The sequence below is a fragment of the Staurois parvus genome, unplaced genomic scaffold (assembly GCF_062004578.1).
Source record: "Staurois parvus isolate SC_StPar_1 unplaced genomic scaffold, SC_StPar_1.0 ptg000814l, whole genome shotgun sequence".
Taxonomy (NCBI): Eukaryota; Metazoa; Chordata; class Amphibia; order Anura; family Ranidae; genus Staurois; species Staurois parvus.
The window spans coordinates 1,777,684-1,805,102 of NW_028318610.1; the positions used below are offsets into that span (position 1 = coordinate 1,777,684).

The 27,419-nt window shown below is 40.8% G+C and overlaps 1 protein-coding gene across 1 annotated transcript in view; it reads right to left on the reverse strand.

The window, feature by feature from the left end:
• Positions 1-5,989: 5,989 nt before the first annotated feature.
• COBL (cordon-bleu WH2 repeat protein) overlaps positions 5,990-27,419 on the reverse strand; it is a 570,333-nt gene continuing 548,903 nt past the window's right edge. The window contains 1 exon segment of the mRNA XM_089654939.1: positions 5,990-6,507. Coding sequence (XP_089511065.1) covers positions 6,481-6,507 — 27 coding nt within the window. The 3' untranslated portion in view covers positions 5,990-6,480.

Below are 27,419 nucleotides of genomic sequence, written 5' to 3' on the forward strand. Positions count from 1 at the left end.
TAATTATTTCTAACGGTATATGTCCCATCTACTAACACATCAGTGAAGATATAATTACATTAAACTGGGCAAGAACACGATCTCATTACTTAGTGCAGTGATATCATTGTACATGAACACAGGTTACAGAAGGATACAAATGTGATATGCTTTAAAGGTATTAGGCAGATTGTGGCTCTACGGCTGTTCTGGATGTACAAGTTCTAGCATGCATTGCCAGAGATGCCAGGACATGACGCCTGTAGCTCAACAACAGCTGTGGAGACAGGTGTTAAAAAAATTTCTGCTGTATAAAGCACTCACTACAAGATCATTCTGTTATAAATTCAAGTAGCACAACTGCGTAAAGTACATTTTTTTTCACACGAAAATAATAAAGAGAACCAACCCTGACAAATGGAAGCATCAAACATTATTACTACGTTCTGCGTATGAGATGAATAGTAATATGTAATTACTTCCACATTTGTCAAGTGTAATATTTTCTCATCCTTCCCTGTGTATAATATGCTATTGTACAGCTGTAACACTGGTTTTTTATACAACTGTGAACACAAAGGGGATGGTTCAATAAACCTGGAGCACATAGAATCTGGTCTAAAAGGAAAGAACAGTGAGCGCTGGTCCTAAACAGCAGCTGAGCACTCTAAGCAACCGATATATACTTATACAGAATAACATAAAAAACAGTGCAGCGCTGAAGATAGTAGTAATAAAACAGAAATAAGTCCACTGCAAGTCCAGTTCATAGAAAAATGTCAGGTGACAAGTGGAAAGTGGCTGAAATACGCACTCACCAGAAAGAAGATATATATAAGCAGTATATATCAAAAGCCCATGGATCCTCAATCCAGAAGGAACAAAGCTGGTCTGGTCGCAGAAAGTGGGTCCCTCCTATAAGGATGCAGCAAAAGATCTTCCTCCTCCCAGTTTGGTATTGGATTCCAAAGTCAGGGTTCTGCAAACAAAGTGCTCCTCTTCCGTTACCCCGGGATTATCGCCCCGGCTCTCCGCTTCTCTCCTCTCTCAGCACCCTTTCACCTCTGACGTCAGCTTTCTCCACGTCGACGTCAGGAATCTGACTTTGGAATCCAATACCAAACTGGGAGGAGGAAGATATTTTGCTGCATCCTTATAGGAGGGACCCACTTTCTGCGACCAGACCAGCTTTGTTGCTTCTGGATTGAGGATCCGTGGGCTTTTGATATATACTGCTTATATATATCTTCTTTCTGGTGAGTGCGTATTTCAGCCACTTCCTCACGGATCACCAACATTGAATTTCCACTTGTCACCTGACATGTTTCTATGAACTGGACTTGCAGTGGACTTATTTCTGTTTTATCACTACTATCTTCAGTGCTGCACTGTTTTTTATGACATAGAATCTGATGCACTTGTACATAGTGACCAATCAACTTATAACTTCAGTTTGTTCAATTAGGCTTTGACAAAACCTGGAAGCTGATTGGTTTCTATAAAGAGGTGTACTACATTCTGTTTGCTCTAGTTATTGTATCGTAAACCTGACCCAAAATATTACACCAACACTACTTATGACCATGCTCTGTGGCAGAAACCAACGTGTGTGTGTACTCATTTATATGATTTATATATGTCTTAATGAGGGCAGTTTGCATAAATAAAATGTTAAAAAGAGCAGGCGCTATTCAGCTGTAACTCACATTAACTAAGACACATGTTTAATTACATTTAAAGACATAAGTTCAATGTGCTGATGTGTGTAGTTCTTAGGACCGTGATAATTGGACTTTTGTACTCACCATATAATCTTTATCTTGGGGTTCATTGAGAGACAAAAGATTAAAAGACATTTGTGTTATACTGCCACCTACAGGAGGATCTGGACACTGTCAAACAAAACCAGTGGCCAGACTTGTATAACCCCTTCCACTCCCAGCATGCCTTAAACAGGCCATAGATGACATGATTTTCTTTCTTTCCACCATGGGTGGAAGGAAAGAAAATCACTTGTTTCCCCCATCAACATAGTTCCTCCTGTGGAGCTATTGTGTTATGCCAGAGGGGAGCCTTCCCAGCTGGCAGAAAGAAAAGATTACTGCTACTGGCTATAGCCACCGGCAGTAACCGCATACAAAAAAAATACGACAGATTGGTTGTACTGAAGTTGATTGATGGATTGACATCAGTACAACCAGCCTGCCCATAGATGAACCGATCCTTGCTGAAGTGGCCAAAATGCAATGCATCTTTGGCCGGCTTTAGTTATGGAACAAATAAGTGTTGAAAATAGGAAGATAAATACAAGATGGGTGTAGGCTATGTCCATCAATGAACTCTAAGAATAGGATTTTATGCGAGTGTTTTCTTTATCGTTCATTGAGGGACAAAGGATTCAAAGACAATTGGAACATAGAGCAGTCCAACTAAGAGAGAGGCAATATAGCAATAAAACAAAATACTAAAGGTGCTGCAGAAAAAACTGGGGACTGTCCACAGGTCAAAGATCTGCTTGAAGGACGAAGTTGGAAGGGAGAAATGCGTTGGACTATGGCAAAGCAGCAAACTGAAGTTATGTCAGAACCGGAAGTGATGTGGCAGAAGTACTTGTTTCCTGAGATGGTGAGATACAGATAGACCACTGTACACTATTGCCTGATGCCACTATGTATTATTGATGGGTGTGACTGATGCTTTTAATTTGTGAGTGTCTTTTTAGTAAAAAATAGATTGTGGATTGGTTTACTGTACCATTGGAGGCTGTTTATTTTTCTTCCATATATTTTGTGGTGATATATGAGGCGGATGGAGGAGTGACCCAGTGACAAGATATCCAGAAGTCTGTGTGTAAATTTTTACAGAAAGTGAGTCATATCAGTCATGCGAATGGGTGGCACCGAGCTCTGGTGAGTTTCTTCCTGAAGAGAGAGGGACCTCATGTGAACAAGTGGTGTGGGGTGGAAAGGTTGGGATGGAACGTAGCACATTTCTTTGCACACATTTATGGACTATCTGTGGACTTTAAAAAAAAAGTGATGATTTATGAACTTTAGTGATTATTAATGGCTGAAATATGGTCACAGTGCCACTTCAAAGTTGAGGTGTTTTGAGTAAACACACTCTTATTTCAAATGTGACTTCTTTGGGACTTGATTATAATAGGGTGGAAACAGTGAATATTGATCTATTTCTATATATTTAAAACTCCATAGTGCAGCTTATTTTTTTACACTATACTGTATGTAATGCAAGACCTGCCAAAGAAAATAAGGTTTTTGAAAGAATCATGCTTGAGGTGATTGTAGCCGTATTAGTGCATTAGCGACAGAAACAATTGAGTTCTGTCCGTGATACTTTTTTTATTTGCACTAACATACAATTTTGAGGACAAGCTTTCGGGAATGTCCCCTTCTTCAGGTCCAAGCAGTACTGATCACAAAGTTTTAGCAGAATATTAGAAGAGATGTAGGGGATGGGAAAAAAAAAAACAGAGAACAGAGATAAGACACAGCAAAAGCAAAGTCTGGGGGGGAGACAACACTCACAGAGGGAGTCATGCTTGAGGTGATAGTCCTAAAACTGTTGGATAATGATTGAGGAATCCCATGTCCAAATTCAGGCCGTTATCTCTTGTGTCAAATAGAATTATCATTCTTAGTTCAAAATTTTTTCTTTCCTGAATGGATCTGAAATTTCCTTTAAGAACTAAAATATTGAGGTCTCCCAAAGTGTGGTGAAAGAATCATGAAACTTTATCTATGGGATCCTTAAATACCAGAACATCCTCTACAGGAATGGGCAGTGCTTTATTAGGAGAGGACATACTTCACAAAAAAGGACTTATGAAATGGATATTGTGCTGCAAAATAGTTAGGAGTTGTTTTTCAAGAAATTCACAGTTTTTGAAGTCCCTGAATCCCTGGCTAGTAACAGCTCTATTAAAAGATTCAGGCTGCTCTACTATTTTTAAGGTAGCACACACCACAATAAGAGCTAAAATGGTCTAAGCCTGGGAGCTATGGCAGAGACTCCTCAGGGACAACATCATTCAGCAAGGATTTTTGAGACTCTTCATTCGATAGAGCCTCTGTAGCACAAGGCTCACAGGTTACATAATGATTTTGGAAAGGAAGGCAATGAGGTACACTCCAAAGAGACTCAACCAGAGGACATCATTGAAGACTGTCAACATCAGGCCTTTATGAGGGAGCACTACAGGCCGCCCTGAAATTGTGAGTGTATCATGAGCTGGAAAGAGCCTTGGATACTGACAAGCTGTCTGCTGGAAGCAGGAGAGGTTCAAATGGCAGGAAGTAACTGCAGAGCAGGGGCGGACTGACAACTCATGGGGCCCCTGGGCAATAGGGGATCATGGGGCCCCTGTGTCCTTGCCCAAACTCAAAAAAGCGTATGAAAAAGGTACCAGGGGCATCTCATGGGGCCCCCTACTGACCCCCGGGCAGTGCTCGAGTTTCCAAATGGTCAGTCCGCCCCTGCTGCAGAAAGCAGTAAATACAAACCGAGGTAGAACTGTGTGTCTTTTGCAATAAGGAACATTGATCAAAAGGTGCTGCCTCATGTTGAATGGTGGCAACAGAGTGCAGAGTAAGTGCCACAGAACTCAATTACAGAGCCTTTTTTCTGTTTTCCTGGAAACCAATGGAAAATAGTAATTGTAATGCATCCAACAGTCCAATGAAGTAATTCAAATTGCTCAGCCCACATGCCCTACTTATGTGTCTTCAGAGACAGGGTCACATCAGTAGCTAAGCCTTGGCTCTGGATCTAGAAAACGCTCTACAGCTAATCAGGGCGACAAACATGGAAAACACAATGCAGGGTCTAGTGCTCAAAAGTCACATTCCAGGCTGCCCTTGCATTTGTCAAGTCCAACGAGGTTGGATAAAGTCTTCAAAACTATTGCTGAGAATACGCTGACCCAGATAGCTGCATAAAGAGACCAGCTCAAGCAGCATGTAGCAATAGCTAGATTGAAGTAAAAAATAATTTTGAAATGAAAGGAAAAATGGCTAATAAAAAGTTCAACTTTTATCAGTACAGAAAAGATGTCCATACTTTTAGAACACTAGCAAAAAACCAAAGCATGCTGGGAGTGGGAGTGGTTATGCCAGACTGATCACTGTTTTTCTGTTAGCCAGTGTCCAAATCCTCTTGTCTCTGAATCATGTGTTCCTCAAGGAATGGCAAAGAAATCTGCATACAAATATACATTTGCCCTTCATTATTCATAGAATATATGGACAGTAAAAAACATTGATTCCTGAGTCACAATAGAGTCTGTCTCTTTCTATTTTACTTATTTAAAGGTGATCTATCTTGGGTGGATAGAGACAGTGAATTTCTCCCACGTAATATCCCTAGTGAAGTCTGGGGACACCTCAACTCAGCCAATATTTTGCATAAATTGCTAATCCAACAGCACATATGACTATATGGTAGCAACAAAATACATATGTCAATATAAAATATAATGTGATTTTGTTCATAGATATTTTTGGTGCACGGAGTTACTGGCCAAAATTAATGGGTAACGTTATAAAGGCCACAGAGATGAAGTCATAAATATGGTGCAAGCTAACAAATATTGTACTGTGTTTGTGATCAATGTATCCACATTTACTTCATAGCATCAACAAAACTACCTGAATATTTCTCACTGAACACAGTGGGGTTGATTTACTAAAGGCAAATAGGCGGTGCACTCCAAGTGCAGTTGCTTGAGATCTGAGGGGAACATGCAAGGAAAGTAAAAACAACATTTTTGTCTGCACATGATTGGATGAAAGAAATCAGCAGAGCTTTGCCTCATTTCAGAGCTCCCCCTCAGATATGCAGGGAAGTGCAGTGCACAGTATATTTACCTTTAGTAAAATCTTGTATAACTAAATAAAAGAAAAATAATTTCAATACTGTTTTTTTTTTTTTTTTTAGCTAATTTTAAGCTAGTATCAGAATTTATAAAAAAAAGATGGAGTTAAAAGCAAAGTTTAAAACATCATTATGTTATTTGTCTCTTTGACAGTGTAAGCCCACGCTGACAACAGTTCTTACAATATAATTCACTTGTGTTCATTTATTCATCATGGTATGTTTAAAAATCACATTACTTTTCTTTATTCCATTAGCATGTGCTGGCCAGGAAAGTGACAGTCATTGGGGAAAACAATTTCATTAAGTATGATGTTCTTTGCTGAGGTGTATTATTTACATTCTAGGATTTTCTGCTCATTCTTACCTGCCAACATTAATTTTTTATTGGCAAAATCTGAATTCGTTTCAAGGCAAATCACATTTTTCCTTGGCACATATATGATACATACATTTTTTTCCCTTTTGAACCATTATTTTGAAACACAAAATTAGGTTTAAAAAATTTTGGCCAGATAACAAAACAGGGCTTGCTGTTGTGGACCTCTCATGTGTGTTGTTGAACTGGTACCAGAGATAGAGAGAGATGCTTTCTTCATTTACTTTGTCTTACAACGTACGCACTGAAGCAGAGACCTGTGACAAAGGAAATACAGAATCAGGTCATGTATATCAAATTTAAAGTGGAACTCCACACAAAAAAAGAGACTTTGTTTTAGTTATACATTTTGTTTAACAAAATAACACATTTTAAAATACAGCCATTGTAAGTGTCTGAAATCTCTTTATACTATCCTCCCACAATTCGCACAGCAGAAGCCAATCAGGTTCTACTGCATACCACTATTCTGCCAGTATAACATGTTTATAGGCAATGGGTGCTTGAGGTGCTTGGGCAGTTCACAAGAGTAAAACAGAATCCCCAGTGATGGATGATATACCCTTACATACAGGTGAAACTCGAAAAATTATATATATGCATGTATATATTTATATATATATATATATATATATAAAACTAATATATGAGATAGACTCATTACACGCAAAGCAAGATAGTTCAAGCCGTGATTTGTCATCATTGTGATGATTATGGCTTACAGCTCATGAAAACCCCAAATCCACAATCTCAGAAAATGAGAATATTCCATGCAATCAATAAAACAAGGATTGTACATAGAACAATATCGGACCTCTGAAAAGTAGAAGCATGCATATGTACTCAGTACTTGGTTTGGGCCCCTTTTGCAGCAATTACTGCCTCAATGCAGCGTGGAATGGAAGCTATCAGCCTGTGGCACTGCTGAGGTGTTATGGAAGACCAGGATGCTTCAATAGCGGCCTTCAGCTCTTCTGCATTGTTCGGTCTCATGTCTCTCATCTTTCTCTTGGCAATGCCCCATAGATTTTCTATGGGGTTCAGGTCAGGCAAGTTTGCTGGCCAATCAAGCACAGTAATCCCACGGTCATTGCACCAGGTTTTGGTGCTTTTGGCAGTGTGGGCGGTGCCAAGTCCTGCTGGAAAATGAAGTCAGCATCCCCATAAAGCTCGTCTGCAGAAGGAAGCATGAAGTGCTCCAAAATCTCCTGGTAGACGGCTGCGTTGACCCTGGACATAATGAAGCACAGTGGACCAACACCAGCAGATGACATGGCTCCCCAAATCAACACAGACTGTGGAAACTTCACACTGGACTTCAAGCATCTTGCAGTGTGTGCCTCTCCATTCATCCTCCATACTCTGGTCCTTGTGCCTCTCCATTCTTCCTCCATACTCGGGGTCCTTGGTTTCCAAATGAGATGCAAAAGTTGCTCCCATCAGAAAAGAGGACTTTGGACCACTGAGCAACACACCAGGTCTGTTTTTCTTTAGCCCATGTAAGACGCTTCTGACTTTGTTTGTTGTTCAGGAGCGGCTTGACAAGAGGAATACGACATTTCCAGGATCCGTCTGTGTGTGGTGGCTCTTGATGCACTGACTCCAGCCTCAGTCCACTCGTTGTGAAAGTCCCCAACACTTTTGAGTGGCCTTTTCCTGACAATCCTCTCCAGGCTGCGGTCATCCCTGCTGCTTGTGCACCTTTTTCTTCCACACTTTTCCCTTCCACATAACTTTCTATTAATGTGCTTTGATACAGCACTTTGGGAACATCCAACTTCTTTTGCAATTACCTTTTGAGGCTTTCCCTCCTTATGGAGGGTGTCAATGATGGTGTCAGGTCAGCAGTCTTTCCCATGATTGTGATTCCTACTGAACCAGACTGAGAGACCATTTAAAGGCTCAGGAACCCTTTCCAGGTGTTATGGCTTAATTAGCTGATTAGAGTGGGACACTTTGAGCCGAGAATATTCCACCTTTTCACAATATTCTAATTTTCTGAGATTGTGGATTTGGGGTTTTCATGAGCTGTAAGCCATAATCATCACAATGATGACAAATCACGGCTTGAACTATCTTGCTTTGCATGTAATGAGTCTCATATATTAGTTTCACCTTTTAAGTTGCATTACTGAAATAAATGAAGTTTTGCACCGTATTCTAATTTTTTGAGTTTCACCTGTATACTTCTAAGCAAGTAGAAGACACAGGAAGCTGCAATAGTAAACATTCATGACACCGTACTTGCTATATAGTGTGGCATGTATGTGTAAATCACAAGACAAACAGATATCAAACTATTTAACAGATAAATAGAGGATGAGTTGTAGATATTGATAATAAGCTTTGTATTGATAAACTGGTAATACATGATGTACCTCTCAATATTCTGCATAGGAGAATGTAACATCTATATAAAATAAACTAAGTAGCTAAGCTCTAATATAGCATTCTTTGAGTTCTAAGAGTTGCTTTCAGATTCAGACATGCTTTCCCTCACTTGTTAAAGGGTACGTTGACCTGCGGGGGAAGTAACATGTTACATCGTGAATACGGATGTAACATGTTATAAAGGGTGAACCTAAGGAACCTGTGGAACCTAAGGGGTTAATCATCTGCATTGTGTAAAAAGGATGTTTGATCCTGTCTTCTCTGATCCTCCCCTTCTACCAGTGTCTCCTAAATATCTCCTGATAGACCAGAGGCTCATGGGCAATCTGCATATGCTCAGTTTGTTTTCTTTGGAGAGTGCATGTGATCAGCATAGGACCAATCAGCACTGTCCAGGCAGAGGTCAGAGGTCCTGCATCCTCCTACAGGAGAATTAAAACTCCTATAAGCTGTAACCTGTGCTCTGATGGATACGGATAGAAGTCACACGACTGCTCTAACTGCTGATGAGAAAAGGTATTTAGCAGTTTATATTTACTAAAGTAATTGCATTTCTGTGTTCTGTGTACTGTGGGAGACCAGATAATGCAGGGTCCTGGGTTTAGTAACACTTTAACCCCTTCACGACTAAGGGTAAAACAAATCTTAAAGCCTCAGTAAAATTGTACAACTTTGTATGTTAGTATACACGTACATATCATCACAACTACTTTGTACATCTAGGTCAGTGGTCGGCAAGCCGCGGCTCGCGAGCCACATGCGGCTCTTTACAAGCTTAAATGCGGCTCTTCTGTGTGCCGGGCGCCCGCTCCCCTCCCTCCTCTCGGACGGGCGTGTGCAGGGCGGCCGCCCCCTCACCTCCCCTCCCCTCCCTCCTCTCGGACGGGCGTGTGCAGGGCGGCCGCCCCCTCACCTCCCCTCCCCTCCCCTCCCTCCTCTCGGACGGGCGTGTGCAGGGCGGCCGCCCCCTCACCTCCCCTCCCCTCCCTCCTCTCAGACGGCCGCCCGCTCCCCTCCCTCCTCTCGGGCGGCCGCCCCAAAAGTCAGGACTCTGCAGCTGTCAGGATGTAGGCGGGGCAGCCAGGATGTAGGTGGGGCAGCGTGACGAACTCCTCTCCTCTCACAGTCCGCCCTGAAGACCAGAACGGCGCGGGAAACACGGCGAGAGGAACGCGCGGAGCAAAGGTAAGTGAATTGACACGGGGGGGACTTACTATATGGGGGATGAATTACTATATGGGGGGGGACTTACTATATGGGGGGGGACTTACTATATGGGGGGGACTTACTATATGGGGGACTTACTATATGGGGGGGGGACTTACTATATGGGGGGGACTTACTATATGGGGGACTTACTATATGGGGGGGGGACTTACTATATGGGGGGGGACTTACTATATGGGGGACTTACTATATGGGGGACTTACTATATGGGGGATGAATTACTATGGGGGGATGAATTACTATGGGGGGATGAATTACTATATGGGGGATGAATTAATATGGGGGATGAATTACTATATGGGGGATGAATTACTATATGGGGGATGAATTAATATATGGGGGATGAATTAATATGGGGGATGAATTACTATGGGGGATGAATTACTATATGGGGGATGAATTAATATGGGGGATGAATTACTATGGGGGATGAATTACTATATGGGGGATGAATTACTATGGGGGATGAATTACTATATGGGAGATGTATTTTCAGTTTTAAAAATGTGGCTCTCAAAATAAATTTCAATCGTGGTTTTGGCGAGATTTGGCTCAGTTGAAAAAAAAGGTTGCCCACCACTAATCTAGGTGGATTATACCTTTTTTTTTTTCTTTTTTTTTTTCAGGACAAATTCAGCTTTCATTTGGTGGTAAATGGTAATGGATATCTCCTGATTTTTTTTTCCATTATCAAAGGAAAACTGGCTCAAAATAGTAAAAAAAATATTTTTTATAATTGAGTTGTGTGTTGTGTGTCTTGTTACTGCCATAACCTACCACCAAAGAACAACCCAAAATAAATTTTCCAGCTCTTGACGATCACAGCGATACCATATATGTGTATGTTATTTGTTTGTACCTGTACTACAGCCCAGAAACAATAGTGTGCATTTTGGTTTCTTTTTACCTAAAATACACTGACACTAATACCAATTAAAAAACAAAAACATCCTGTTGTCGCTAATGCTCCATCTTAAAAAACAAAAAAAATCCTGACCTTTGAACCTGACCTTGACCCAAACACTAACCCTGGCACTGAACTAGATCAAACCTTGATTTAGGTATATTTTCTTTAATTTTTTAATAGTTATGTATCTTTTTTTTTTTACAACAGTTTTATTTTCCCTCTGCAAGAGGAGAGAGCGATGCATTGTATCTCTCTCTCCTCCATTCAGAGAGAAAAAAAAACAAGGGGGCTGGCTTCACAGTGACTGATCACTGTGATAGCCAATCAGAGGCTATCACAATGATCACGTGACCCAGTTTTGGGAGATCATTAGAATGGAACCCGGGGCTCCCAGTGACACCCGGGAGCGCGCTGTGCAACACAAAGACAGGTCTTGGACATGTGGGCTATACTGCTACCTTCAGGTTTGGACAAAATGAATTTTGGGCCAGCCCCCATATAGCCCCGACTCCAACTATCATGCCTCAGTTTTAAAGTAAGCAGTGCATAAGGCCAATGCACAGAAAGGCAGGACCCGTGTCCCATAATGGACTTTGAGAAACAGATTTTTTTGGTAGGTACAAAGATATTGTAACATACTGTAACATATCAGATGTCCTAATGCAGTTCAATTACGGTATGAGCAAAACCAGTAAGAAAACCAACATATTCTTATGAGAATCAATGCCTGAAAGTCAGGCTGATTGAGAAGCATGAACTAAAATAAAGGAACTTTGCAAATAAATGACAGCAAGTATCAACTTTGTACTCTAGATCAGAAAAGATAATCCCAAATGGGGAAAACTGGTACCTGAATGAACCTCACCAAACAATGTGGGTGAGAATCAATTATCTGCCTTAAGGAAAAACGAGGTGCAACGGCACCTTACAACAGGAAAGTAACTTAGTAGAGAGAAAACAGGTGGCGCACACACCTAGTGCATTATCCAAGGTTTATTGTAGGAATGAAATAATAAAAACATACTCACAGACGAAGCATGTATCTAAAAAGCATAGAAAAATGACAATGGCAACAACGGTGGGCAAGGTGTTCTCACTGTCAGTGCGGTCAAATGGCTGACGTGTTTAGGGGACGAATCCCTTTCCTCAGAGCTGATGACCAACCTCTGATGCTGATGTATGATGCATGGAAAGAAAGAGCCTCGCTGTTGATGCATCAGCCATTTGACCACACTGACAGTGAGAACACCTTGCCCGCCGTTGTGGCCATTGTCATTTTTCTATGCTTTTTAGATACATGCTTCGTCTGTGAGTATGTTTTTATTATTTCATTCCTACAATAAACCTTGGATAATGCACTAGGTGTGTGCGCCACCTGTTTTCTCTCTATCCAGTGGCTGATTTCCCCATCTGAGGAGGGCTGCACCCCTGGAACATTTCCTTTGGTTGTCGTTGTCCTGGTACCCTTGGCTTCCCTTTTGGCTGTGCATATCCTGAGGCGCTGGAGAGTACATACGATATCAGGAAAGTAACTTAGACCAGCAGTAAAAAGTTGGTCAGTGAAGCAGTTACTAAGGTAAAAGTTTTTGCTTGTCGATTAAACCCTTAACTATAAGGAAGAAAGCTAGGACAGGCAAGGTTTTAACTATAAACCAAGTATTCCTTGTAACTCTTCATATCAAAAAAAGGAAGTTCCATGACAAAAGGGCATGTTCCTATGCAGGAAAGTAATCTTCAAATGAACAGAACTGGATATGCAAAGAGGTAAAAGGGAACCTGGCATCTCACACTTAAAAGGTATTGCAGGTATGTAATAGCTACATTAAAATCAACCTGGCCTAGTTCAAAAAGTATGATTTGAGGAATCTGCAAATATGTTCCTGTAAGGGACTGAATCCACCATATGAATGTTGGAACCCCCCTAATGACTTTTAGGAATGGAAAGTGTAAAAGGTTATTGAAAAAAAAAAAAAGTCCAGCCCCAGAAAGGCCTGTGAACATACCATATTACACTAATGGAAAGAGTACTGATGGATAAGTACAGTTTGTATGCTGACCTTTCAAGGTCATTAAATGGATATGCAGCAATTTGTTAATTATGTCCAATTATATATTAACATTTGAGTCATAACATAACAATCTGTATCAAAATGAATTTTGCAGTATATTAAAAAAAATCACTTTGGAGGTTGACTTGTTAAATACCCGGCACAAAGTCGTGTCAAATTAAATGGCAAGAAGTCTGACTCCAGGCATTTTCTGAGTTGCGGTCAGTATTATTCTCAAAAGAGTTAAGGAAGTGATGCTGCCTATCATTTTATTAAACAAAAGTGGAAAACCCTGTGACCAAAACGTTCTTTAGGTTTGGATAGAGTTATGCAGGCCATAGATGGGTCGAAAATCGGCCGATTTCTCGGCCGAAAATAAAATCGGCCGATTTTCGGATCGTTAGTGGGCTAATTATTCGGCCGTTTTTCAGTATTTTGTCAGATTTTTTTATCGGTAAAGTTGGAAAAAAAATCGATTTTCGCGGCAATGATGGGCAAATCGGCCGATCTTTTTACCGATAAAAAAATCTGCGCATGAGCAGTGACCTGCAATAGGAAGACAAAAAGAAGAAGAAAAAAGAGGAGGATGAAGAAGAAGAAAAAAAAGAGGAAGAGGATGAAGAAGAGGAAGAAGAAGAAGAAGAAGAGGATGTAGAAGAGAATGAAGAAGAGGATGAAGAAGAAGAGGATGAAGAAGAAGAAGAGGAAGAAGAGGAAGAAGAAGATGAAGAAGAAGAGGATGAAGAAGAAGAAGAGGAAGAAGAAGAGGAAGAAGAGGAAGAGGATGAAGAAGAAGAAGAGGAAGAGGATGAAGAAGAAGAGGATGAAGAAGAGGATGAAGAAGAATAAGAAGAGGATGAAGAAAAAGAAGAAGATGAAGAAGAAGAAGAGGATGAAGAAGAGGAAGAAGAAGAAAAGGATGAAGAAGAGGAAGAAGAAGATGAAGAAGAGGATGAAGAGGAAAAAGAAGAAGAGGATGTAGAAGAAGAGGAAGATGAAGAAGAGGTTGAAGAAGAGGATGAGGAAGCTGAAGAAGAGAATGAAGAAGATGAAGAAGAGGATGAAGAAGAAGAAGAGGATGAAGAAGAAGAGGATGAAGAGGAAGAAGAGCATGAAGAAGAAGAATAGGATGAAGAAGAAAAAGAAGAGGAAGAAGAAGAAGAAGAAGAAGAGGATGAAGAAAAAGAAGAGGAAGAAGAAGAAGAGGATGAAGAAGAAGAGGATGAAGAAGAAGAAGAAGAGGATGATGAAGAAGAGGATGATGAAGAAGAGGATGAAGAAGAGGAAGATGAAGGAGATGAAGAAGAGGATGAAGAAGAAGAAGAAGAGGATGAAGAAGAAGAAGAAGAGGATGATGAAGAAGAGGATGAAGAAGAGGAAGATGAAGAAGAGGATGAAGGAGATGAAGAAGAGGATGAAGAAGAGGATGAAGAAGAGGAAGAAGAAGAAGAGGATGAAGAAGAAGAGGAATTCCAGTCCGGCAAAAAGTGTCCCTGCAGAGAGCTCCGCTATTTCTTTGACAGTTCTTTGACATTTATAACGGTTGCAACAATGTATCTATTTGTATCCATTTAGGATACAGATGTTTTTATTCGGAAACAAATAGATACATTGTTGCAACCGCTATAAATGTCAAAGAACTGTCAAAGAAATAGCGGAGCTCTCTGCAGGGACACTTTTTGCCGACTGTAGACGGGATGAAAATCGGCCATTTTTTTTTACCGTTGCTGGTAACGTCGGCCGCTTGAACGACCGATTTTTCATTTTTTTAAAGAAAAATCGGCCGATTTTTGACCCATCTATGGCCTGCATTACTGGGCAGATTCCCCTCCAATTCCTTTTGTAGTTAGTAGTAATTGGTATTTATTCCACTGGGACACATGCAACAATACCCTAAAAACCACCCTAAACAAACAAAATAGCCTGGCTAGAAGCAATAGCATGTCTGTAAGCTTCTCAAGGCATGATTAAAACCTTTTTCTACTAAAGGGTTACCGCTTAGTTTTGATACTATCAATATCTTTGAGTCCTTACATTGTTGCGTCAGTGAAGCTAAGCTTTGGATCTGCTAACCTAGATGCCTAATGGACCTAACATAGGGAATGCATTTTAATTTCAAATAATAATGAAAAGAAAACTGGACCAACCAAACGCAAAGCAACCAGTCTGATTTTTATTGTATCTGATAGTTTGCTCTGCAACTGCCCCACTTTTCTTCCATTTTTTTGCACCACTAAGCTACACTGTATTAAGCATTCATGGTTTGCAGACACACAAAGATCCTTAAAAACTGATGTTAAGAACAATCTGGAAAGTGATATTAAGGGAATGTTCAAAAAATCAGATCAATGACAGGTCAGATGGTCAGGTTGTATTTTCAAAATCAATCATTACTGTTTTCCCTTCGAAAACAAAACCACAGAGCTTTACCCTTTCTTCTCTGTAGGTACAAGCATGAAAGATAAGAGCGTGGTTACTCAGATATGTCACTAAAAAGATTGTTTGGTGATAGATTATGCATGGATAGCTGGCTACTGTCAACTATATGTAGAAAGCTTTAAAAAGCTGAAAAGTATACTGCACAAAAAGTTATATATTTATAGATGAATCATAAAGGAAACTGTTTTTCTTGTACTGTGTCAAGCATATTTAGTACAGCATTTTACGCCACATATTCAACATTTAGCTTTGTGTAATTGTGATAACAATCGTTATGTTTATTTTCTCTAGTGCAGAGGCCAGTCACTCTTATCTGTTTGTATGATGTATGATGAAAACTGGCCATTTGGGGCCAATGCATAATAGCTATTATAGTTAACAATATTGCAAGTTTTAATAAAAATGATGTATTAGAAGGCTGATTTGCCTTACTTTGCAGGTACTCATTTTAAACATCTAATCAACTACAAAAGAAATTAACCTCCTCGGCGGTCTGATTATTTCCGATTTTTTGTGCTGAAAGCGGTACCATTTTTTTGCATGGAAATATGTAGTTTTTTTATTGTAGGCTGTAATTTTTAGGAATAACTCACTGAAATCTGTCCGAACAAGAGTCTAGTAAACATTCCGCATATGATAAAACTTGAAACTCCAAATCATAAATTATAATTTAATAAATAATCATAAAAAATAATAATATAATAATAATAAATTTAATTCAATAATATAATCAAACCAAAAACACTGAAATTTGAAATACAGAGGCAAATTCGCACATCGCTGAGCAAAGTCGCAAAATTGTTTTCAGTGTCTGATGACGAATTTCCCCCACGAATCATTATCACTCAATTCTGCAAGTGGTTCTGATTTACTATCGTTGTTCTCTAGCCGGTCTAAAACCGCTTTTGACGTAAAGGGACGCTTTTTGGACGCCATGGACTTTTCTAAATTTCCAGGCAGAAAGAACAGTCAAAATACAGGCAGGGCGCCGGACAAAGCACTCGGGACAAAATGTATGTGAAATGCATTGAAACAGCAATGTTTTACTATGTAATAGTCATTTTAAAAAAAATTACATTTTTAAAAAATTTCAAATTTGCCGCCGGTTCCGGCGCCCGTACGTCCCGACGTCACAGGGACCGGAACACGGAAGCTGGATGCCGGCATCGGCCAGAGGAGATGGCCGGGGACACTGCAGGGGACACATCGCGGGAGCGAAGGACAAGGTAAGTGCTGCAGGGACTTCCTGAGCAACGCCACATGGTAAGCCCGAGTGTAGCTCGGGGTTACCGCTCTTGGTACTCAAATTTTACGCCGAGCTACACTCGGGAATACCGCTAAGGAGGTTAAAGTGATTCTAAACCTTTGGGGTTTTTTTTCTTTAATAAAATAATAAACACGTTATACTTACCTGCTCTGTGCAATTGTTTGGCACACAGCATCCCCAATCATTCTCTTCTCAGGCCCCGCAACGGCGCTCCTCTCTTCTTTTCATCTGTGAGTGCCCCCATAGGAAGCCAGGAAGTCGCTTCCCATGGGGGAGACTCATGCGGGCTTGCTTCAGCACTGCCCTGTCTGTATCCATTAACACAGACAGGGTGGCTCGGCCCTGCCCCCGCATTACAGAAATTGTCAGCAGCAGGAGCCAATAGCTCCCACTGCTGTTAATCTGCCCTATGAGGAGGGATGGAGCCAGGAGAGCCACTGCTCTCATGCAAAGCGCTTGATCGAGTATGGGCTCAGGTAAGTATAAGGGGGGTCAGGGGGGTTCTGTGACACAGAAAGGTTTTTTTACCCTAATGCATAGGATACATAGGATATGGTAAAAAACCTCTAGGCTTTAGAACCACTTTAAACAAATTAGGAAATTCGCCTGAGTGGGTTAACGGAGTGAACAAATGTTATCTTGGTGAGCCTAAATTAACTTAATGACTTAATGTCAATAGTAGCAAACAATTTAAAATGTTTTTCTGTTTTATGTAAATCTAAAATTGTTGCATGTGAATATTTTCTATTGTTATTTATCAAGTCAGCAGTATGAGCATTAAGCTCCTTTTCCAGTCTCTTCGTACCCCCTACTGAAAAAATCTCAGTAGTTTAAGTTGAAATTTACAAACCCAAGTGAATGGGTCTGAGCATTGACTCATCTCTACTCTCCCTTCTGAAAGCCTCTGTCCAAGGTTTCAATAGGAGAGAGCTGTGACTGAAAGGAGATGTCTGCTGTGCTGTCTTTAGATAACACCACAGTGCTCTAGGAATCCTTTGCATCATAGTCAATGTTTTTTTTTCTAAAACAATGACTGTAAAGTATATGCAAAGTACAAAACATATACAAAGCATTGGTTTAAAATGGTACACACTTAAAAAAAGCCAAATTCACTAGAGTTTCCTTTTGAATGTATAAAGTCTTCATAAAAAATTAAAACACTACTAAATGCAATTGGTTAGTGGAAATCATTTTTTTGTGGCTCATTATGTGAGTCATATTGGGTCAACACCATAATAAGCCATGTTGGGTGTTAAAATCACTCATTATTGCATGCAGGGGGATGATAAAAATCTTTGAGACTAATTTCCAATCATTACCTTTTTTTCATATTAAAAATCTTTGAGACTTATTTCCAATCATTACCTTTCTCCTCTACTTTTAGCTCTCTACTTTCTCTACCTCCACCCAGTACCTCACTTACTGCTTATGAGATTGCAAATAATTTTAAAAAACAAGATTGATGCAATTCGTAGGGGCATTTCCACTGCACAGACATCTATCCCACTTAGCATGCCTTATACTAAACCTCCCTCAACACTTTCCTCTTTTGACCTTGCTACTACTGAAGAGGTCACTAAAGTTTTTTCAGAAGCCCGTCTCACCTCCTGCTCCCTGGATCCTGTCCTCTCACAACTACTACGGTCCCCCTCTTCTTCTATCCTATGCTCCCTCACTCACATCTTCAATCTCTCCCTCTCTAATGGTGCCTTCCCATCCCCTCTAAAGCATGTGCACATCACTCCCATACTTAACCACTTGAGCTCCTGAGGATTTACCCCCCTTAATGACCACGCCTCTTTTTGCTACTTGGCGCTGCACTAATTCAACTGATAATTGCGCGGTCATGCAATGCTGCATCCAAACGAAATTTATGTCCTTTTTTTCACACAAATAGAGCTTTCTTTCGGTGTAATTTGATCACCTGTGCGCTTTTTATTTTTCACACTACAAACAAAAAAACGCCAAACATTTTGAAGAAAAACAATATTTTTTATTTTCAGCTATAAAAAATATATAGTAAACTCAAAGTTGGTTATAAATTTAGGCCAAAATGTATTCTGCTCCATGTTTTTGATAAAAAAAATCCCAATAAGTGTATATTGATTGCTTTGTGTGGAAGTTATAGCGTCTAGAAACTATGGTATAAATACTGCAATTTACGCCATTTTTCTGCTATACAGCGCTGCGCTAGTTTAACGGACAATTGCGCGGTCATGCAATTTGGTACATAGATGAAATTTACATCCTTTTTTTCCCCACAAATTGAGCTTTCTTTCAGTGGTATTTGATCGCCTGTGCGGTTTTTATTTTTTGTGCTATAAAAAAAAAAGTCTGACAATTTTGAGAAAAAAAAAACATTTTGGACTTTTTGCTATAAAACATGTGGCGGGACTGCGGCGGACATTCTGACATTGGGGGGTACTGACTTGGGGTCACTGACATCCCCAAAAACACTAATACAGTGATTAATGCAAAAAAAAAAAAACTGACACTGTACTAATGGCAATGGGGAGGAAGGGGTTAACTTTATTTAGCAGGGAAGGGTTATAGGAGTGAGGGGAGTGTTTTACTAGGGGGTGTGTACTGGGCGGGACAAGGCTGATCGAGAAAGTGAAATTATTCTTTCTCGATCAGCTCATCCTCGAGCTGACAGAGAGGTGACAGACAGCACAGCTACTGCAGCTGTGCTCTCTGTCACCGTTTACCGCCGATCGCCGGGACATAGCCGCTAATGAGCGGCTGTGACCCGGCAACTGACATCTGCGGCGGTGATCCACAGGACAAATAGGGCGGCAGCGCGCCTATTTGTTTACAAAACGCACGTTTTAAAACATGGGTTTGCCTGTGAGTGCCGCCCTGCCGCCGTATATGTACAGTGGCTGGGCGGCATGCGGTTAAAAAAACCTCCCTGGACCCCACCAACCTGAACAACTTAAGATCCATCTCCCTGCTCCCGTTAACCTCTAAACTCTTAGAACGCTTAGTCTACAATCGCCTGAGCTCCCACCTCACTGACAACAACCTTCTTGACCCTTTACAGTCTGGCTTTCACTCACTACACTCCACTGAAACTGCCCTACTAAAACTCACTAATGATTTACTAACTGCTAAAACCAATGGCCACTAATCCGTATTCTTACTACTTGACCTCTCTGCGGCTTTTGATACTGTTGACATTCCCCTCCTCCTCAAAAAACTCCACTCTCTTGGCCTTCGAGACTCCTGGTTCTCCTTCTACCTATCGCAGCGCTCCTTCAGCATTACCTATAACTGTCTCCTCCTCTCCACTTCCTCTTTCTGTAGGGGTCCCTCAATGCTCTGTCCTTACTCTTCTCCATCTGCACCTCCTCCCTTGGTCACTTGATAAACTCCCATGGCTTTAAGTACTATCTCTATGCATATGACACACAAATCTATTTTTCTACTCCTCAGCTCACCCCTTCAGTCTCCTCTCGCATTACTAACCTATTAAGTGACATATCGGCATGGATGTCACTTCACTTCCTCAGACTCAATTTTTTTAAAGGTGATCTCATACTATTTCCTCCAGCCCTTGCCCCTTCCCCTGACTTCTCCATCAAGATCAATAATACAACCATCAGTCCCACCCCTCATGCCAGGGTACTACTACTACTACTACATCGAGTTTATATAGCGCCAAAGGGTTTGCTCAGCACTGTACAATAGGGGGGACAATACATGGCACAGTACAACAAAAACAGACAGCGTACGAGGGGTAAGAGGGCCCTACTCTTTCAAGCTTACAATCTAGAAGATTGTACTAGGTGTAATCCTAGACTCCCAACTGTCCTTTCAGCCCCAAATCCAATCACTGTCCATCTTGTAGACTTCACCTCCGCAACATCTCCAAGATACGCCAGTTCCTAACCTCTGAAACCACTAAGCAACTTATTCACTCCCTGGTTATCTCTCGCCTTGACTATTGTAACTCCCTCCTCATTGGCCTACCTCATTGCAGGCTATCCCCTCTTCAGTCTATCATGAATGCTGCCGCCAGACTCCTCCACCTTACTAACCGTTCCATATCTTCCATCCCTCTCTGCCAATCCCTCCACTGGCTTCCCATTGCTCAACAAATAAAATTCAAAACCTCACATATAAAACCATTTATAACTCTGCCCCAAATTACATCACAAATCTTGTTTCCAATTAACACACAAACCATCCTCCGCTCCTCCCACGACCTCCTGCTCTTTAGCTCCCTTGTCTCCTCCTACCATACTCAACTCTAGGACTTCTCCAGAGCCTCCCCAATCCTCTGGAACTCTCTATTTCAAGCTATCAGACTATCACCTACTCTTCCTACTTTTAGGCGCTCTCTGAAAACCTCTCTCTTCAGGGAAGCCTATCCTGCCTTCAGCTAATAACGGAATCTTCTATTCCTTCTACCAGTCCATCCCCCACAGTTATTACCTTTTGTATCACCAGCCCCTTTCTCTCAGATTCTAAGCTCCAAGGAGCAGGGCCCTCCTAACCCTCTATACCCCTTGCTGTATTGTCTCCCTTTATTTTGTAAAGCGCAGAGCAAACTGTTGGCACTATATAAATCCTGTATAATAATATTAACAATAATATTGATAAAAGTATCAAAGCTTATATTTCTGTGCAAGTTTGGAAAAAGAATACAGTGTGACAATTGACAACAGATGTGTAACCAAACAGTTAGCACCTCTGCTAGAGTTTTGTAGACAACTATGCACTCATTGGAGATAATTACCCTCTCTGTTCATGAAGATGACTATTGTCACCAGAAAGGAAAGCAATGAAAAATCCTAAATTTTACAGTTGCCACTGAAAAGTAGTGAAGGGGAAATAGCTAATGCAGACACCTGCACTAAAGAGATTTTCCTACCTATTTCAACTATTTGGATGATTGATCTACAAATCTGTAAAAGGCAAAAACTGGGAAACACAAAAAGACAAACAGAATCAAAGAGGAAGATGCACATCAACTGGAGGATGATAGATATCTACTAGTAGTACAGAGGAGACCAACAAAAATGTGGAATATCAGTATAAAAATTGGACAGAATCAGTACTATACAGGGGCGGACTGACCATTTGGAAACTTGGGGGCTCGGGGTTAGTAGGGGCCCCATGAGATGCCCCTGGTACCTTTTTCATAGGCTTTTTTGAGTTTGGGCAAGGACACAGGGGCCCCATGATCCCCTATTGCCCAGAGGCCCCATGAGTTGTCAGTCTGCCCCTGGTACTATATGAAGTTTAAGTGATCCGAGTTTAAGAAACATAGGAGACAAATATGCAAATGCCTGCATTCGCTCTCGAATGCAGTCTGAGTTCACAGCCCTGTGCTGCCTCCAATTTTCTGAGGAAGACTTTGCGCCGCCAGGACTTTGAAAAGAGCATATAGGGGTAATAAATACAAAAGTGTACATTTCCCATATGCGTGCAAAAAAGTGTATACAGTTTTATTGTTAAATACAATTCAAAGAAATATTCAAAAAAATATTATTGCATAGAAATAATATTTTCCTCTTTCAATAGGACTCTCCTTAATTGCATGGAACCTTTTTAGAGCAATGCAAAGTAAAATTCTTCTGCACTCACTGAGCATTTAAAGTGGAAGGTAAGAGCAAGCCAGTTTTTTTTTATTAAGTACTTCTGTGCATTTTCCTTCAGTAATCAATCAAGTAGTTCTGAAGTTACTGTTTGGTATTTTGGTAAAGGGTTAAGGGCTCTACTTGGTTGAATGCTAAAATATCAATATTTCTATTGCTGTTAAATTACTTTAACATGGTCTTGACTTTAAGAGACGCATTGTGCATGAATGACCTTACTCAGCCTTGATTCCAAGCGCCTTTCTATAAAGCTATCCTGTAGCGTAATGGTCACTGTTTTCTCTATGAGCCTAACTAAGTTCCTTCCCTGGGGACCAGGTCTGTTTTCCCTGCTTGTTATCTTCCTGGGCTCTGGTCCCCTCACCACCTAATGAGTTCTCCTGTCTTTGCAGCCTATGACAGAGAACCAATAGTAAATGTCCACATAATGCAGGCAGTGATGTGGACACCCCAAGAAGTAAACAGAAGAAAATGATGGTTACGTGGCCATTGCTTCAGGTACGTAAAATGGCCATTTGGATTTTTTTTTTCATACCAGCGGTTAATTAGTGGGAGGTAGGGGTGTAAGGAACCACCTGGAGGGGCCTCTAGTAACCCACGGAATAGGATTCCCGAGAATGCGGAGTTTAAGTCCCAGTCTGCTTGTTCACCAGGGCCCCTGATGGTGGGGATGGACTTGCAGCAGACAGAGACCAGGTCGCGGTCCCTGAGTACACCCACCCGTGGGAGAGGAATCCGCCAGAGGTATCCGCAGGATGAGAGCTTGATATGAAGAGGCGGATGTATCCGAGACGGATGAATGGATGGCTGAGCAGAAGCGTGGTCAGACAGGCCGGGTCGGTAACCGTGGGGACAGCGAGGTTCAAGGCGGCAGGCAGAGAATAGTCGGGTCACTCGCCGGGTCAGTAACAGAGGGTCAGATCCAATGAGGGGCATTCAGAAGAGAGGTCAGGCAAGCAAGGGGTCAGAGCAGAACATAGCGAAGTCAGGAATGATCTGGGTCGGCAACAATCAAAACAGCACGGATACAGGAGCAGGGATAACAGGATAGACCATACGGCAACCAGTGTCAGTGCAGAGCGGATTTAAATACCGCGCCCTGCACTGTCATTGGTGCCAGGTGAGCATCCGCAGTCCCGAGTGCGCATGCGCGAGTCCCGTCGTTGCCGCGGCCGGCCAGGACCTAGTGCCCGCACACCAGTGCGAGTCGGCACACTGCGCCATGCACCGAGCCACATGCCGCGGCGGCTCCTGACAAGGGGGCTTCGGTTGCTATTATCTTGGAGCTGGGCTTTATTTTTTTTTTCTAATTTATAAAAACATTTTGATAAAAATATCACAATTTTAAAGGGAATGCTGAGAAATAGACAAAAATAAATTGTAAATGATTACATAGACACCATAGCTCCTTCGCCGTTATTCCAGTTATGGCACAAATTATACATTAAATATTTCTAAATGCTTCTTCAAAAATATGAAATGCTATTTAATCCTGTTATGAATGCATACATGAATTAAATGTATTTTCATTAGCATAAGCAGGTATTTCTGTCTTGTTATCAGCCTCCTGTGAACTCTGCACAGCAGCCCAGGAGGATCAGCCACTCTGAGATCTATTATTTTGTATAGGGATGCTTACAGAAGCAAAGCAGTTAAAGGAGAAGTATAACCAAAGCTTTTTTGGCTATACTTCTATGGATCACAGAAGTGCAGTTCAGTCTGCACTACTGTGATCTGTTTTCAGCTGACAGTGAGCTAAAGCCTGTTGTCGCCTGAGGTCACAGAGCTGGAACAGTATCTGAAAAGAAGCTCAGAAGCTCAGTCCAGAAGCCTGGACCAAAAAGGGGCTCAGTCTCTCACTGGGCCACTGAGAGCCACTTGAGAACATCAGGACGATGAAATGCCGCGTTGGGGCGTAGCAGGAAGTGACGTCATCCCATACAGCGAACTCGGAAGTGGTGGACTCAGGAATTAGAAGGAGAAAGTGGCGGTGAGAGAGCCTAGAGCCACATCTGAGCTACCTATATTATTGATATGCCCCGAACTACATCACTGACCTAATATCCAAGTACCGCCCAGCACGCACACTCCGCTCCTCACAAGACCTCCTTCTCTCTAGTTCCCTGGTCTCCTCCTCCCATGCCCGCCTCCAGGACTTCTCCAGGGTGTCACCCATCCTTTGGAACTCCCTGCCCCAACCCATTAGATTATCACCTACTCTCCTCTCCTTTAGGCGCACCCTGAAAACCCATCTCTTCAGGGAAGCCTACCCCACCCCCTGCTAACTTGCCAACCTCCTCCACTCCTCCTACCACCCCATCCCCCACAGCTATCTCCTCCTGTGCCACCATCCCCTCCCTCCTAGATTGTAAGCTCCAAGGAGCAGGGTCCTCGATCCCCTCATGTTTTGCATTGTATTGTTATTGTTCTGTCACATGTTCTGTCCCCCTTTGTAATGTACAGCGCTGAGCGAACTATTGGCGCTTTATAAATACTGTATAATAATAATAATAATAATAATAATATGCTACAACATGCGCATTTATCCTGGTGCAAGGGTTTGCACCTAACAATGGCAGTAAGCACCGTGGAAGTGTTTTAATGGAATAATTTTTTTTTTTTTAAAGATTTGACACTATGGTAGTCTCCCTCCATCACTCCTTACATGTTATGTGAGATACATAAAAGGAAGGAGCACAGCCAGCCCAGAAAAAAGGAAAGCAAATGGCGGTTATCCATGATACTAAGCACCGTATGACACTTTAATAAGAAACAAGTTGTTTTGTACTACACTGTGATTAATTGGAAGCACAAGGACACTTTAATGCACAGAGATACTTTATTGATGCACATAGGACACTTTATTGAAATATGTTGAACTTTATTTAGATGTGAAAGTAGTTAACGGTGGACCAGTATATCATTTTATAGGACTTTTTTTGATATACACTTTTGTAAAAGGTTGCACTTTATTTGGCCTCACAAAAGCCAATAGCGCTGTATAAGAATTGAAATTATTTATAAGGGCTGAAACGATTTGTACAGCATTATGTACGTCTGCTGTGGTGAAGTAAGGGTAATATCCAAAGCACTGGTTTATGCTATTTAAACTTGTCCCTTGTGCTGCTGGCTCCTGCATTCATTGAAATCTTCCTTCATCCATGCTACCCCTGTTGCCGCAGTCTTCTGGTGCAGTGGGGTTAATAGATCTGACAGACATATCACAGCCATTCAGCATAGGTGTCTGATTATGTCTGCCTTTTAAATCAAGGATGGGCAGATAAATGAAAGTTCCTCCTCATCCATTCACTGAAAGTTTCTTCCATTGATACCCTACCCCTACTGCCGTAATCTTCAGAGGATTAACAGACCTGAACTTTCCACGTGCCTCCTCCAGTCATAGAAGCCTTACCATAACTTTCTATGAATGAAACACGACCTATAAATGGAGGAAGTGGAACTTTAACTCAGTACTTTTTATACTGAATACTTGTGAGTGCATAAGAAGAAGTTGTGAATAAAACTGTTCTTTTAAAAAACGACACTATGTACCTTTTTCTTTCCCACTATACTAATGAGGAATAATACAAAGAGATGGAGCACTTTTTATTTCCATGAGAGAAAGCTAACCCACAGACCCACAATCATCCACTATCAATCATCAGGAGTATCCAAGGGAGTCTCTAAAGATATCCATCAAGGATAAGCATCATAAAGCTGTGTTAGCCTAGCAGTGGGCTAAATGGAAGGTGAGCGCATGTAAGTATCTATATTCCAGCAAGAATCCATCTGCAATCAATTTTAATTGAATTTATATAGACTTTTTTTGGACACCATTCATTTTTATTACTTATAATATGATATTTTTTTCACGTTTTTTTTTTCACATTTTATTATTGATTTATTTTGAAGTTGTAATAAGTTGACTTGGATTGTTCATTATTTCTGGAAATATTCATATCTCACATTTAGGGCGTGGCAATAATTAATCAATTTACTGTATAATACTACAAAACACATTTATATGAGGATGTGAATAGATGCCTGCTGACCTATATATTTAATTGCTATCTCATACCTCAGTGGCTCGCAAGTAATTATAATATATATTATTTGGAAGTGGAACTTTCATTCATCTGCCTGTCCCCCTCTTATAGAGCATGTTCCATTCATAGTGGATATAGTAGAACGTCTATAAATGGAGGAGCTGGGCATAATTAGGCACCCTTGATGAGTGCCTGTCACAGGTCTGTCAGCTCCATTATCCCCAACTGTACCAGAAGGTTATAGTGATGTTGAGAGTGGGTGAGGGGTTGATGGAGGAAGATCTCAATGAATGCAGGAGCCAGCAGCACAAGAAACACATCAGAATAATAGTAAGCAATGTCCTTTTTTTTTTTTTTTTTTTAAATTAACCAATTCAATACCGGGCAATTTTACACCTTCCTGCCCAGGCCAGTTTTCAGGTTTCAGCGCTCTCACAATTTGAATGACAATTGCGCGGTCCTACAACATTCTGCCCAAACTAAAATTTTATCATTTTCTTCACACAACTAGAGCTTTCTTTTGGTGGTATTTAATCACCACTGGGGTTTTTATTTTTTGCTAAATTAACAAAAAAAGACCGAAAATTTTGAAAAAAAAACACGTTTTTCTTTGTTTCTGTTATAAAAGTTTACAAATAAATAATTGTTCTTCATAAATTTAGGCCGAGATGTATTCTGCTACATGTCTTTGGTGAAAATAACCCAAATTAGGATGTATTATTTAGTTTGTAGGAAAGTTATAGAGTTCACAAACTATGGTATAGATCTGAAAATTGATCAATCCTGAAGTACTGAAAGCCAATCTAATTTCTTGAGGTCCAAGAAAGTCAGAACAGTACAGATATCCCCCAAATGACCCCTTTTTGCAGAGTAGACAGTCCGACGTACTTCATAAGAGGAATGGCGAGTTTTTTGAAGTTGTATTTTTTTGTCATAATTTTTCGGAAAATTAAAAAATTAAAAAAATAATTTTCACTATTTTTTTTGTACATACTGTCACCAGTGCAGTACAGCGTCATCATATAACTGGCATGGCGGTGATCAGGGACACTGACTGGTAACAGTATGAAAAAAAAATATATATATATTTTTATTTTTTTATTACATTTTTTTTTTAAGATTTTTTTTCATATTTTACTATGACCAAAGTAGTACAATGTTACCATAGTAACATTGTACTACTTTGGGGAAGTGATCAGTATTTTTTTTTTTTTTTACACAATTTGCTTATAGCAAAGAAT